This window comes from Halichoerus grypus, chromosome 7 (assembly GCF_964656455.1).
Source record: "Halichoerus grypus chromosome 7, mHalGry1.hap1.1, whole genome shotgun sequence".
In the NCBI taxonomy this organism is placed as follows: Eukaryota; Metazoa; Chordata; class Mammalia; order Carnivora; family Phocidae; genus Halichoerus; species Halichoerus grypus.
The window spans coordinates 87,252,425-87,267,337 of record NC_135718.1 but is presented as its reverse complement, the minus strand read 5'-3'; the positions used below and the strand labels follow the sequence as shown (position 1 = coordinate 87,267,337).

General features: G+C 48.3%; 1 protein-coding gene across 2 annotated transcripts; it reads left to right on the top strand.

Moving 5' to 3' along the window:
- The first annotated feature begins 636 nt into the window (after positions 1 to 636).
- On the top strand, positions 637 to 13,133 carry SDE2 (spliceosome associated SDE2). Of its 2 annotated transcripts, none has more exons than XM_036118056.2 (7): positions 637 to 820; positions 6,467 to 6,584; positions 8,360 to 8,471; positions 8,729 to 8,922; positions 9,833 to 9,947; positions 11,816 to 12,317; positions 12,798 to 13,133. In XM_036118056.2, the coding sequence occupies exons 1-7, from the start codon at positions 701 to 703 to the stop codon at positions 13,017 to 13,019; spliced, it is 1,383 nt and encodes a 460-aa protein (XP_035973949.1). In that variant the 5' UTR covers positions 637 to 700; the 3' UTR covers positions 13,020 to 13,133. The 2 variants fall into 2 exon arrangements, with proteins under 2 accessions (XP_035973949.1, XP_035973950.1); XM_036118057.2 differs by having other exon boundaries at positions 639 to 820; positions 8,753 to 8,922.
- Positions 13,134 to 14,913: the final 1,780 nt, after the last annotated feature.

Sequence of the window (14,913 nt, the reverse complement as noted above, 5' to 3'; positions counted from 1 at the left end):
GCCAGGCGTCCTCACTGCGAGCGTGGGGGCTGCGGGCCGGCAGCCCGATGGCCCTGGGCCCCCCCCCGCCCCCCGCGGGGCCCACTCGCGGCAAGCACCCTGCACCCGGCGCCAGGAGGAGGAAGGAAGAAGGGACCGCGCGCGGCCGGCAGAGACCGAGGGGCAGCCCCGCCGCCGCTCCCGGGCCCTGGGGTGGCGGGGGGGCGTCTCCGGGGCCGAGAAGGCCGCCCCCACCGCTTCCGGGACTGCAGCACCTCTCCTCGCGCCCCCAGGGAGCGCGCCTCCTCCAGCCCCTGCTTCCCGCGACCCAAAAATAACCGCGCAGCGCCAGGGACGCGACCGGAGCCTGCGGGGCGGCGCCTCGCCAGCGCCTTATCGCTCGCGGCCAGAACGCTCGAAATCCGACCCTGCGGCAGCCTTTTATACACACTCCCCCCGAGCCCCGCCCCAGCAGTGTCTCCTAGCAACGCCTCGCCCTCGCGCTCCGCCGCCTTATCGGCCTCCTCCAGGCCCTTCCTGTTCCCCTCCCCCGCTGGCGCGGCACGGCGCGGGGGCCCGGCTCACGTGACTGGCCCCGGGGGGGCGGGGCGAGCGGAGGGTGTGGGGGCGGGGCGCGGAAGGCCCCGTGACGCCATCAAGACGCGCTGGGCGAGGGGCGGTACCTTGTCCCCGGGACCAGGAGGTCCCGGAGCTAGCTGAAATGGCGGACGGCGCGCCGCTGGTGTGGGTTCGCTGCCCCGGCTTCGGTTGCGAGGCTGTGCGGTGTGCCTCGGCCCGGTGCTCCGTACGAGATGTGATCCACCGACACTGCCAAGATCGGGTGAGGCTCGCGCTTCCTGGAAGGAAGGGCAGCGAGGCGGACGGGGAGCAGGATTGGGTGGGGAGAGGGTGGGTCGGGGCGCATCCGTTCCTTGGGGTTTTCAGTTTTTGAGGCTGAGGGCTCCCCAGTTTTAAGGTGCTTCAGACTGATGCTGAGGCTTTGCTTTGCTTTTGTTTTGGGGTGGCGGTGGTTTCGTGTCCCTACAGGAGGGGGAACAACCCCTCGGCTCACAGGCGCTTAGTCCCGCCCTCGGTGTGGACGAACAGAAACCCTGGCGTTGTTTCTTCGTGTGCAAATGAGGCATTTGGCGCAGATGGCTTTTAGGGCGCATTTCCTTCCGTTTCCGTTGCATTCATCCTGTGCTTCTATGATGTGCGTGTTGTCCACTGCACAGCCCTGTTGGCTCCAACGTAGAGGAGTATTTTCATGTCCAGACCGAGGCCAGAGGGTGGTTGGGAGGGCAGTGGGTTCATCTGGTCTCTGGTCGGGGCCGAGCACTCACACACGTGTCCCACACGAGGGCGTGGGTTCTCGGGGTCTGTCGTTTAGATGTTTTCACTGATCCTCTGATGGTCGCATTTGCCCGTGCATATTTTTGAAAAACTGTCACGGACTTCTAAAGTTACATGTGTGATTTACGGAATTGTCAAGCCAGTGAGCTTCTCCCAGCAGTGAGACATTAAACCTGTTCAGTTACCTAAAGAATTTGGTGATCCATCGGGCTCCCTGCTGAGCAGGGAGTCTGCTTCTCCCTCTGACCCTGCCCCCTCTCATGTGCTCTCTCTCTCTCTCTCTCTCGTTCTCTCTCTCAAATTAATAAATAAAATCTTAAAAAAAAAAAAGAATTTGGTGATCTCCCCAAATCTAATTTTAATTTTGGCCCTTGATCTAGTATGTTTTTCTTTATAACCTCACTTCATCCTTATTTCCCTAGTCTGTTTCTTCTGCTTGTTATTTATTGGCTTCACACATTTTAACACTGCAGTGGAAACCGAATCTTTATTTGGACGAGTTCCATGAAAAAGCAACGTGTCTTTGCAAATAATGTGGTTTTTCAGCCTCCCCATTTGTCTTTCTACGCTGCAGTCCAGTCTAGAAAGTGTCAGAACTGTTTTTGACCATCTGGGTGGGGAAATATCTTACAAAATAGATGGATTTTAATATGTCTGAAAATAACTCTTATCTCTTGACAGTTGATCCAAAATGACCAGAAAAAATAGGATTTTAATTATGAGAGTATTGGAAAAAATAATTTTAAGTAGGAAGGAAGAAATATAAATGGATGGTTCTGTCAGGTGCTCAAGAAATAGGACCATAACATTTGTGAACAGAAACAAGAAACTTATAAAAGGGCATTTGATGAGATACTGGAAGAAATTAAAATAGCTCAAGTTCACATCTGTGCGTTCTGAAACAAAATTATTCTGACACAGGATGAGGGCAGTGTTGGAGTCCACAGAAAAAGTAAAAATCTGCCCTGCTGTTCTTCAGGCTAGGATAACAGACACAGATAAAGCCAGCTGCAAAGTTAATAGGAAACGGTATTTCTCCCGAGGACATGGTGCAGTTGTAAAATGTCATAATGACTCCCTTGGAAGTCTGCTGCTTTCTGATTCACTAAGAAACCTTGATCTGGAAAATTATAGACTACAAGACACTTTGCTGTTTGAAATTTTATCAGTGAGAATGAAGCATCCCACTCTTGCCTTGAGACTCTGAGTCACTTTGATATAGAGAAAGCACTCTAAATTTCCAGCCCAGGTGCAGAGCTTCAGATTAGGAGTTTCTGAACACAACATTCCGTATTTATCTTAACTTTGTCGTTTCCAAGGAAACAGGGGTCTGGATCCAGTCTACTTCACAGTCTTGACTTGATGTTGCCCCTTTTTACACACAGCTCTGCTTTGTTTTGAGCCTCTCAAAACACTTTCATTTAAATTTCACCTAAACTCCACCCTTGCCCCAAATCCTATAATAATTGTTTTTTGTTGGTTGTGAGACACCCAAGGATTCCTCTTGTGTGCAGCCCCCACCCCTTGTGGCAGTGAGTCAATGAATTTGACTTTGGTGAACTACACATTTGTCTCTGGTGGCCTTAGGCTGATTGGGCTAAAACGAACACTACTTTGTGCTTGAAATACTATATAAAACGCAGATGGTCAAAGACCCTTAAATTGATTCTAAATTTCCTTTATCCTTTTTTCCTACTAGTGATTATTGATAACAATCTTTTTTTTTTTTTTTAAAGATTTTATTTATTTATTTGAGAGAGTGAGAGAGAGCGAGCACAAGAGTGGGGAGCGGGAGAGGGAGAAGCAGACTCCCTGCTGAGCAGGGAGCCCGATGCAGGACTCGATCCCGGGACTCCAGGATCATGACCTGAGCCGAAGGCAGTCGCTTAACCAACTGAGCCACCCAGGTGCCCTTATTGATAACAATCTTAAGTAGAAAATGCAATTTTGTTGATCAGTTGTTTTGTTTAACAAGCAATTCTGTTTGGAAACAAAGTACGGTGTATATAATAATCTTTCTGCCTTCACATTAATGTCTTTTAAGGTTGTTTAGATTTTTAGAAATACATACCCACTGGACACAGAAAATATTAAGAGAAGCTAAAGTAGCTTTTCATTCATAAACGTAAAAAACCACGAGGTACATTACATACCGCATTTAATCTGTACAACTCTTAAAAGTGGACAGTATTTTACAGACAGGAATAGTCCTTCCTGTTAGTCACATGCCTGCGTGTAGTCTGAGCTCCTTTGCTCCTCTCTTCTGCTAGCGCATTTGCCTGGGAAAACGCCAGTTACCTTAAATCCATCGATTCTGCCTGCTATCTGGGCAGTGACACAGATCAGTCTTACCGTAAATGCACAAACACGGACGACCTTCGTGATGCGTTGCACTTCTGCTGTATATCCCCAGGCCAGAGTGGGCTTCCGCTGGGGTGGAGGACTGCGGAGATACTGATCCCTGCAGCCCTCCGGCAGTGGGGCAGAATCTGGGGGTGCCTCAGGAGCTTTGCTCATTTCCCCGTGTCCCCCGGATGTGTTTTCTGTACACCGTGGTGTGAAAAGGCTTGGGAAGCAGTGCCGAGTTCATCGCTCTCACTCTTCTGCGTGGCTCTCCGACCTCCTCTCTTTAATAAAATCTCCAGTACTTCTCCCATCTCGAGGCCCATACTTTGTTTTCAATGAGAAAATACAGGCAGTCAGGAGAGACCTTCCTCGTCCTCATTCCAGTGCCCCTACCTCGTTGCCGTACATTCTGCCTTCCCTTCTTCCGTTACTGTGAATGACTACCTCCTGCCACGCGTGCCATACCCGATGGTCGGTTTCCAGTCCTCCTGTCTCTGGGCCTGTCGGCATCTGTGGGCACACTCCAACATTCGCTCCTTGGCACACTTTGCTCGCTTGTCCGCACGTCCATCTCACTAGCCTCCCTTCCACTTCCTCTTGCTGCTGCCTCCTTGTCTCCCTGATGTCTGAACCTTGGGGCAGCGGCGACTGGGTCTTCTGATCTTTGTTCCGGAGCCTCCTCCCTCCTGCGGGACACTCCATCCATGCTCAGGGCGGTGAGTACCACTGGCGTGCTGACGTCTTCCAGATGGAAATTTCCAGCCCAGACCTTGTCCCCAGACTGCAGACTTGTGTCCGCACCAGGTTCCTCAGCATCTGCATGTGGCTGTAAGACCTTTCAAACCAACACATCAAAAATGAGACTGGAGGGGCGCCTGGGTGGCTCAGTTGGTTAAGTGACTGCCTTCGGCTCAGGTCATGATCCTGGAGTCCTGGGATCGAGTCCCACATCAGGCTCCTTGCTTAGCAGGGAGTCTGCTTCTCCCTCTGAGCCTCCCCCCTCTTGTGCTCTCTCTCTCTCTCATTCTCTCAAATAAATAAAATCTTTAAAAAAAAAAAATGAGACTGGAACTCTCCCCCAAACGTGCTTCTCACTCTTAACAAATGCCAACTCAGTTTCCTGTTAGTCAAGCCAAATGTTTGGACTCCTCTCTCATTGCTCTGTGGCTCTCACTGCCCACCTCCAGAACCTTAGGGGACCCCCCACCCCCGTTTCTCATCCCCTTCTGTCACTACCCCTGAGACAAATGGCCTTCATTGCTCACCTAGCTGATGTCACTGATGTCTCTGCTTCTCTAGTCTTATTTCCAGTTTAACAACTAGAGCGATCCTTTAAGAATATAACTCCACTTTCAGGGGCGCCTGGGTGGCTCAGTCGTTAAGCGTCTGCCTTCAGCTCAGGTCATGATCCCAGGGTCCTGGGATCGAGCCCCGCATCGGGCTCCCTGCTCTGTGGGAGGCCTGCTTCTCCCTCTCCCACTCTCCCTGCTTGTGTTCCCTCTCTCGCTGTGTCTCTCTCTGTCAAACAAATAAAATCTTTAAAAAAAAAAAAAAAAAAAAAGAATATAACTCCACTTTCAATCTGTTCCACACCCTGTAGTGGCTTTATTCGGAGTGAAACCCAAAGTTCTTACAGGGGCTTTTAAAGGCCTTCCCATTTCCCTTTGGCAGACGTCTTTCAGCCACGTTGGCCATGTTGCTGTTCCACGAATACTCTGGGCTTATTCCTGCTGCCCCTCTTTACCTCTGGAATGCTCTTCCCCCAGATAGCCACGTGGCTTGTTCTCTCCCTTTCCTTCATTCTCTGCTAAAATGACACTTGATCAGAGAGGCTTTTCTTGACTAACTGTATATGTTAGATAGATGACCGGCACAGCCATCCACACACACTATCCCCTTCAGCCTGCCTATCACCATGGCCATCGGATAGCATTCATCTGGTCGTTCTCTGTCTTTCCCCGCTAGGAAAAAGGCAGGGTCTGTACTTGCTGTATTATTCACTACAGTATCCCAACATGTGAAAGTACCTGGCAAATAGGGACTTGATTAGTATATATTGAATGAACAGGTGGGTCCCATTGAAATGGCCGTGGGATGTGGTCCGGAACGAACATTTATTGTGTCCACTTCGGGAAGATACCAGTTGGGCGTTTTTCCTTTCTGTTGGTGTGTGAGTCTTCTTTCATATGTTCTATTCATCACTTGCTCTGAGAATGTTTGAAATCTACAGAGTGGGTGTGGGGGTACTTGGGGCTTCCGCTGTAACTCGGGGACATGGGCAGAAAAGACCAGCTGGCCCTCCACCTGCTACAGCTGATGTAGGTGTAGGCAGCCCATACTGTCGTCTCCTTCCCTCCTCCTGCTTGTCCTTATCTACACTTTTCAGATGTGTATTGTCACTTTTAAACTTGTGCAACTTGATATTACTGGTTTAAAAAAAATCAAGAGAAAAAGGGCCTTGCAGAGTTACTGGGTCTGAGCCTCATGTAGTTTTCCACCTTGACTCTGATTTCCTATCAGAGAAGAAGAGAACGGTTCTTATCTTCACCCGAAAGAGGACAAGTTCTTGTGCATATCATGATGAGGTGTTAGGAAAAAGTCATACCCTGAATAAGTCCTAGGAAGTGACTTTTTTTCTTGGGATTTTCAGTCCAACAAATACTAATGGAACACATGCTATGTGCTTATAACCGGAGTAATAAAAACATAATGGGCTAGGCCCCTTCCTGCAGGAGACTTTTAAAAACCCCATTTAAACCTCATTTAAAAACCCCAAACCTGTCTCTAGGATGTTCCAGTGGAATGCTTCTTTGTGAAGTGCAATGGATCCCTCGTGGACACCAGTGACGGAGTGCGGCATGGGGCCGTGTATAGTTTGGAACCCAGGCTCCGAGGTGGAAAAGGAGGTAGGACCTGCATGTTGGCTACCTCTGTGTGTCACAGCCGCAGTCTCTAGCCCTGGGCAGGCCTCTGGGGTGTGCAGGTCTCATTCTGCCATATGAAATCCTTTATTCACTTTCCTAGTTTTGAGTATTTTTTCTTTTATTCTTTCTGAGGAATATATTGTCTGATTATAATTTCTTTTTTTTTTTTTTTAAGATTTTATTTATTTATTTATTTGACAGAGAGACAGCGAGAGAGGGAACACAGGCAGGGGGAGTGGGAGAGGGAGAAGCAGGCCTCCTGCCAAGCAGGGAGCCTGATGTGGGGCTCGATCCCAGGACTCCGGGATCATGACCTGAGCTGAAGGCAGACGCCCAACAACTGAGCCACCCAGGCGCCCCCCGAATATAATTTCTACCCTTGCCAGCAGGATAGCTCTTAGGCGATTAGGTTCTAAAACTTTGGGGAAATTGGATGAAGAGAGAGGATCATTATAGTTAAATCTTCTTCTGCTTTTTAGCAAGATTTTGTCAGGTCATTGTAGTTCCAAGGGAGGACTAAAGTCAGCCTGTGGAATATAGCCATTTACAGATTGGGGTAGATTGAGGTCGTTGTTGTATGAACATATCTAAGAATAGAGAAGAGAAACTAAAAGCAAAAATGGAATATGGGCAGTTCTGGGTATTTCTCCTGATGCGCTAACATGTCATCCTGAAGCTTTCTCAAAATCCGCAGTGATTTGGTTTGGTTTTTAGAGAGCTGGCTGGCATCTCATTATAATCATCCTGCTGTTTGAAATTGTGTCAGTAAGAATGAAGTTTATCATATCAACCAGGGACAACTTAAAATTGCTTTTCCTTTGAAATTCACTGCAAAAGGTCACCATAGCATTTTTTAAGTTATTAATCTGGAAACCTTGGGATCTGTGGCACTGGGTAAAGCCCTCTAAAATACACCAGTGGGGGCGCCTGGGTGGCTCAGTTGAATAAGCGTCTGCCTTTGGCTCAGGTCATGATCCCGGGGTCCTGGGATCGAACCACATTGAGCTCCCTGCCCAGTTGGGAGTCTGCTCTTCCCTCCCTTTCTGCACCCCCCAACCCCCTTCGTGCTCTCTCTCACTCGCACTCTATCAAATAAATTAAAATCTTAAAAAAAATATCCCAGTGGTGCAGATACAGTATTTCAGAAATATAAGAGGAAGGGCGAGAGGCACAAGGTTGAATGAGGTTTATCAATATTTTTACCTTCGATGTCTGGGCTGAATCTTGATGTCCCTTTCTTTAAAAAAAAAAAAAAAAAAAAAAAGATTTTTTTTTTTTTTTTTTTTAAAGATTGATTTATTTATTTTAGAGAGAGAGAGAGTGTGAGCACGGGAGGGGCAGAGGGAGAAAGAAAGAGAAACTTCAGCAGACTCCTCACTGAGCTTGGAGCCCGATGTGGGGGCGTGATCTCATGACCCTGAGCCAAAACTAAGAGTCAGATGCTTAACCGACTGAGCCACTCAGGTGCCCCAAAGAGATCACTTTTAATCTTGTGATATAATAGCAAGTTCACAAATTGGCATTTATCCGTCCTGGAACCCTTTCTTTTTTTTAAGATTTTATTTATTTATTTGATAGAGACACAGCGAGAGAGGGAACACAAGCAGGGGGTAGTGGGAGAGGGAGAAGATGTGGGTCTCGATCCCTGGACCCTGGGACCACGACCCAAGCCGAAGGCAGACGCTTCACCGACTGAGCCACCCAGGCGCCCCCCTGGAACGCTTTTTAACCTGCTTTCTCCAAATATATTTGCGCAGGGTTTGGATCTATGCTCCGAGCGCTTGGTGCTCAGATTGAGAAGACAACCAATCGAGAAGCTTGCCGGGACCTCAGTGGAAGGAGGCTACGAGATGTCAACCATGAGAAAGCGTAAGCTGCCCGCTGTGTTAATTTCTTTGACGATAGCAACGCATGTTCCTGGCGGTGGTGGTCCACGTGCCGTGCATGTCGAACTGTAGCCTTGGGAGATGAGTGCTCTCACTCCTTCTGGCCGTAGCTCTTTCCATCGTTTAATAATTCCCGTCGGGCTTGAGGGGGTCCTCCCAGCAGGCCCGGGACAGTGTGGGTTCGTCGGGGGTGGGGGCTCGTCACGTATCAGCAGGCGTGTGCGTGATCTGTCTGGTCAGCGCCGTGTCTCCCGCCCGCCCCAGAATGGCCGAGTGGGTGAGACAGCAAGCCGAGCGGGAGGCCGGGAAGGAGCAGAAGCGCCTGGAGCGGCTGCAGCGGAAGCTCGCGGAGCCCCGGCACTGCTTCGCCAGCCCCGTGTACCAGCAGCAGTGCCATGACATGGCCGAGCGCCTGGAGGACTCCGTGCTCAGAGGTGAGCATGGGGGCGCCTCGCGGAAGCCGCACTGTCGCTCTGGAGTCTTCGTGGGTCACAGACTGAGAATCGGGAAAGCTGTGGGACCCCTCCCCTCTGTAATACCCAGAACGGGGGTGCCTGGGGGGCTCCGTCGGTTCGGCGTCCAACTCTGGATTTCGGCCCACGTCGTGATCTTGGGGTCGTGGGATTGGGCTCCGTGCTTGGCGGGGAGTCGGCCTGACCCTCTCCCTCTGCGCCCTGCGTGCACATGCACTCTTTCTTAAATAAGTAAAATCTTTCAAAGTAATAATAGCAATAAACAGTATGCCTTATACCCCAGAAAAAAAAGAGCACACACACAATATGTGATGTACTTGACTCTTGAATTCTGGGGGCCCATGGGCCCCAGGTAAGAACATTTGTGCTTCGTGGGGGATACACCAAGTCCTCAGGAGGTGTTGACCTTGTTTGCTTGCTTCTAGTTTTAGGTCCAGGGTTTTTTTTTTTTAATGGTTTTTAATGAGAATGATTAGCTTTTTTTTTTTTTTTTTTTAGCATCTAAAGCATTATGCTAGGGTTCTTGTGGGTTCCACTGAATACAAAGGAATCTTTTCAATCAAAAGGTTATCACGTAACACTGTACAAGCAGTGAGTAGCAGGGGATGGACCGTCAGGTCTGGGGAGGCCGGGATGCACCCGTCAGGCTCAGGACTACAGATGGGCCTTTGGTTCCAGAGCCCGAATGCTCAGTACTTTGAACCTGTGTAAACTTGAGTCCAGTCCATTTTAGCCGTATTAAATTTTGGAACGTTAACAAACTCGAGCTTTAGACTGCAATGTGGCTGTGTTTGCTGTCCATGCTGTTGGTAACGTCTCCAGTTATACTCACTTCTGATAACGTAACTGAGTTGGGAACATTTCCGGTTAGGTATGCAGGCTGCCTCCAGCAAGATGGTTTCGGCCGAAATCAGTGAGAGTCGGAAAAGACCCCACCAGTCAAAAACGGACCGAGGAGCCAGTGCAGGGAAAAGGAAGTGCTTTTGGTAAGTGCGCTTCATCGTCCTCCCAGGGAGGTCTGTGCAGCCTGACATTTCCTTTTGCCTGTCTGGCGTAAACGCTTTTTAAAGTAAGGTTTGGTGGGAGCACGGACGTTTCCAGAGTGCTTCAGTCCTCAGGTGTCCACGGCCGTCACACGGTGCATGCTCCTCGTGGTTTCTGCCCTGCGTGCCGGCAACGGAAGCGAAGGGACGGCTTTTCCTTAGTGAAAGATCAAGTAGGAATCCCTTTATACTCGAATGACTGGTGCTGAAAGAGTTAACTTTCAGAAATTCTAGCTGGAAGCCACGGCTGTACTTTCCAAATTGTTCTGTTTTCTCTGTGGGTTTTCAGTCGTTACTGAGGTCTTGTGGCCACCGCCAGAGCTCGCTTGGCCCACTTTTGTACTTGCAGCTGAAAAGCACGACAGCGCCTTGTCTTGTCCATGCTGCTGCTTGGCGCTCCCCCTGCCCACTCAGTCCGCCGGCCACTAGCTCACTTCCCTTGGGCCAAGTTCTAGAAAATGATGTCCAGACGCATCTTGCTTCCTTGCTGGCCTCTGCTTTGGGGCTAGAAAGATAATTGTTAATGAAAGATCGTGTAACTGTGCAAGTCCAGCGGAGAATCTTGGGTGTTCTTTGTGAAATAGGAATTGAGTGTTTTTGAGAGTAAAGGTAGTGGGATTGTGCTTGGGGGGGGGGGGACGTTGAATCAGGTTTATTGGGATGCAATTTATATGCACTAAAATTCATACTTGTTGGGGTCCCTGGGTGGCTCAGTTGTTAAGTGTCCGCCTTTGGCTCAGGTCGTGATCCTGGGGTCCTGGGATCCAGCCCCGCGTTGGGCTCCCTGCTCAGCGGGGAGCCTGCTTTTCCCTCTCGCTCTCCCTCTGCCTGCTGCTCTGCTTACTTGTGCTCTCTCTCTAGCTCTCTGTCAAATAAATAGTCTTTAAAGAGAATTCATACTTGTTTATTGACTAGATCTGTGAGTTTTGAGGAATACAGTCATGTAACCAAGATTTGGACTATTTCCATTTCCCTAAAAATTGCCCATGTGCTTCTTTGTGGTTAATTCCCGTCCCCCTGCCCCCTACCCCCGGCAAGCGCTGGTGCTGGTGTGGTGTTTGTTCCGATGGTTCTGTCTTTTCCAGAATGTCCTGCAGCCCTCTGTGTCTGGAGTCTCTCACTTAGCACAATGCTTTTAAAATCCATGGCTGGTATTACATGTACCAGTGGCTTGTCCTTTTTGTTGCCAAGTATCATTGCATCTGTTTTTACCGTTCTGTTGAGAGTTTGGGTAGTTTTCAGTTTGGGGCGATTATGAATAAAAATAAGATTTTCTTTTAATAAGATTTGTTTTTGTTATTTTATCTACATTTGTAACCGTTGAGACTTGAACAAGATAGGAAAAAAAGCTTTAGGTAAAATCAATTTTGTTTTAAGAGATTCACAACTATTTAGAGGCACCTGGGTGGCTCAGTGGGTTAAACATCTGCCTTCAGCTCAGGTCATGATCTCAGGGTCCTGGGATCGAGTCCCGCGTCGGGCTCCCTGCTCAGCGGGGAGTCTGCTTCTCCCTCTGCCCCTCCCTCTGCTTGTGCTCTCTCTCAAATAAGTAAATAAATTCTTAAAAACAAAAAAGAGATTCACAACTGTAAAGAAGATTCCCTCTGGAATTTTGGGGTGGTTGGTTTCAGGCTCACTGAATTTTTTCCCTCCGTTTATACTTCTGAGTATCTTTCTCTGAAACTTAGCTACTGTCCATCTCAAGCGAGCAGATCCTTTGATCCTGACAGAGGCTGTTCCCTGGACAAATGGTAACTCTGTCCAGCAGAGAAGCCGTGCGTGGTGTTAAGCCTTTCCGTTGCTCCCGGCAGGTTGGGCATGGAAGGACTGGAGACAGCGGAGGAGTCCAGCTCGGAGACCTCAGATGATGACTGGGAAGAAGCTCCTAGTACTTCAGGAATGAGCTCGCATGCTGCAGACAATGGCCTCGATGGTGTGGAGCCAGCAGCTGGGTGTCCCTGCCACTGCCCGGGGGCGGCCGTGGCCAGTGCAGCCTCTCAGTCCCTGGAGCCACTGCTGGCCCCAGGGCCGGGCTCGGTGTGCGCTGTCTCCGCAGACGTGTGTGCCGAGTCGGGGCAGATCTCTGCTCAGTGCCGTGTGGACAGGACAGTGGCCACGGAAACAGAGAACGGCCAGGAGGAGGAGGGAGGGACAGAGGGCGAAGAGCCCACAGAAGAGGAGGCTGCGGGGATGGGACCGGCCCAGGAGCCCGAGGCGGAGGCCGATGGGGACAGAGCTGCCGAGGCCACGCCTGGAGAGGCTGGGGGGAGCGCGCCCGCCACCAGACTGGAGGGAAGCCCATCAGGAAACACAGTGAGTAGGTTGGGGTCCACACTCAGAGCCAGGGCAGCTTGATGGCCACAGTTCCTCAGTAAGTCCTCAACATGAAACATGCTTTTCGCCATCGGCTGCTGAGTGCGAAGCTTTGTTTCGTAACCAGAAGTACAGATGAGGGCAAAGCTTGCCTCGGCCCCCCAAAAAGTCCTTCGGTTTTTCCCTTTTAAATTCTGGAATGGGTATCGTTTTGCCACCAGGGGGCGTCCTTGGTTCCATAGTTTATCTGTTCTAAGCTGCAGGTTGATCACATTTGAATGCCTGAATTGGGGTGGATGTCCCACATGAGTGCTTAACGGGTGTGGTTCACCCACCGAGCAGGGAGCCCGACACGGGGCTCGATCCCAGGACCCCAGGATCATGACCCGAGCAGAAGGCAGACGCTCACCGACTGAGTCCCCCAGGCGCCCCTCATGATTGGGAGGAGTCTGTTTTTAATATTTTCCTTTCCCCCCTCAGGATACTGGTCAGCAAACTCTGGATTTGCTGGCTTTCAGTTCCGTGGCAGAACTGGAGGCGCTGGGTCTGGACAGGCTCAAGTGTGAACTCACGGCCCTGGGACTGAAATGTGGGGGCACCCTGCAGGAGCGCGCGGCCAGGCTCTTCTCCATCAGGGGCCTGGCGAGGGACCACATCGACCCGGCTCTGTTTGCCAAGCCTTTGAAGGGGAAGAAGAAATGAATGTCTTCGGAGCTGCTTTCCTAGTTCTTCACAGTCTGGTGTTTGTAACCTGCAGAATGTTGATTCCTGGCCGTTATTCCTGTTCAGTAGTAAAGCTGACTTTTTAATAACCCAGTTCTGACCCTCCTCTTTTCTCGTTATTGTATTTATAGAATTAATGTGTGAAATCATCTGGGCCTGCAGTGGGATGTGGGATGGTTTTTTAGAACAGATTTAATTTAATAAATACAGGGCTATTCAGATTTTTGGTTTCATCTTGTGTCATTTAGGTAAGTTACACAGTTGACCCTTGAACATCACAGGTCAGGAAAGCACGGATCCACTTATACATGGATTTTTTTCTATCAGTACAGTACAGTACTGTCAATATATTTTCTCTCATGATTTTAATAACGTTTTCCCTAGCTTCATTGTAAGAACACAATATATAATCCATATCACATACAGAATACGTGATGTTCATAGGAGTCCCTCCTTATTCTTTTAATATCTTGTAGGAGCCGTGGTGGTAACTGCTTTTTCATCCTGGGACTGGTGGTTTCTGTTTGCTACTTTCCCCAGTCAGTCTCACGAGGGCTTTGTCAGTTTTGTTGAGATGATTTTCAAAGAACCAGCTTCTGGCTTTGTTAATTTTTCTCAACTTTTTCAGTTTCATTGATTTCTGCTCTTTATCATTAACTTTCTTCTACTTAGTGTGGATTTACTTTGCTCTTTTTTCTTTAGCTCAAGATAGGTCATAGATCATGATTTTAGACTTTTCTAGTAGAAGTGTTTAAAGTTACACGTTTTTCTTTAAGCACTACTTAGGCTTCATCTCAGAATTTTTAATATGTTATATTTTCGTTATCATTCAGTTGTAAATATTTTCTAATTTCCTTGTGAATTCTTTGACCCATGGGTTGATTATCTAGAAGCATATGGCCTAATTAGCAGATGTCTGTTTTGTTTCCTAAATATCTTATTGGTACTGATTTGTACTTTAATTTCATCAAGGTTAGAGAATGTGTTTATGATTTCAGTCTTCTTAGTTTTATTGAGACTCCTAACATGACCCAGTATATGTATGGTCTGTCTTGGTGAAGTTCCACGTTCACTTGAAAAGAATATGTACTCCAAAATGTTGGGTGAATTTGTTCTCTAAAACCAGTTAGGTTACATAATTAATACTATTGTTGTTCACATCTTCCGTGTCTTTACTGATTTTTTGTGTCTTATCAGGTGTTGCAAGGTGTTAAAATCTTCTGTTTGTGCAATTGTCTGTTTCTTTGATCAGTTTTGCTTCATAGTTTGAGGGCCTGTTATTAGGTTATGTTATGTCCTCCTAATGAATTGACCATTTGATTGTTACGAAATTCCCCTCTTTCTCTCTCCTGATAGCTTTTATGTCCAATTCTGTTGTATCTGAAGTGAGTTAGAGCTTCTCCAGTCTTCTAAGATGTACTGTGTGCATGATACACCACTTTCTGCCTCTCTCTTTCTACTTAAAGTGAGTGGCATTCTTATACACAGCACATATTGGATCTTAACACTTCTCTCTGTTCTGGACAGACTCCAGCTTTTAATTCGTGTTTATTAACATAAGCTGTGATTACTGGTAGAGTCAGATTTAGGGTTATCATTTTATTGTGTTTGCTTGGATTAGTTGTTTATGTTAGAGTTACATTTTAATTGATTGGCTTTTTAGCTCTCCTGTCTGCATAATTTTTTAGTGGATGTTCTAGGAGTTATGACATCTGTTTTTCAGTCTGCCTAGAGTTCATGTACCACTTCACATAAAATGTAGCCGTCTTGCAGCTGCATGGGTCCACTTACCATCCCTGTCCTTGATGGTCTTGTTTTCATACATCTGTATTAAACCGTATTCCTTATCAGCCCTGTAACATGTTGCAATTTC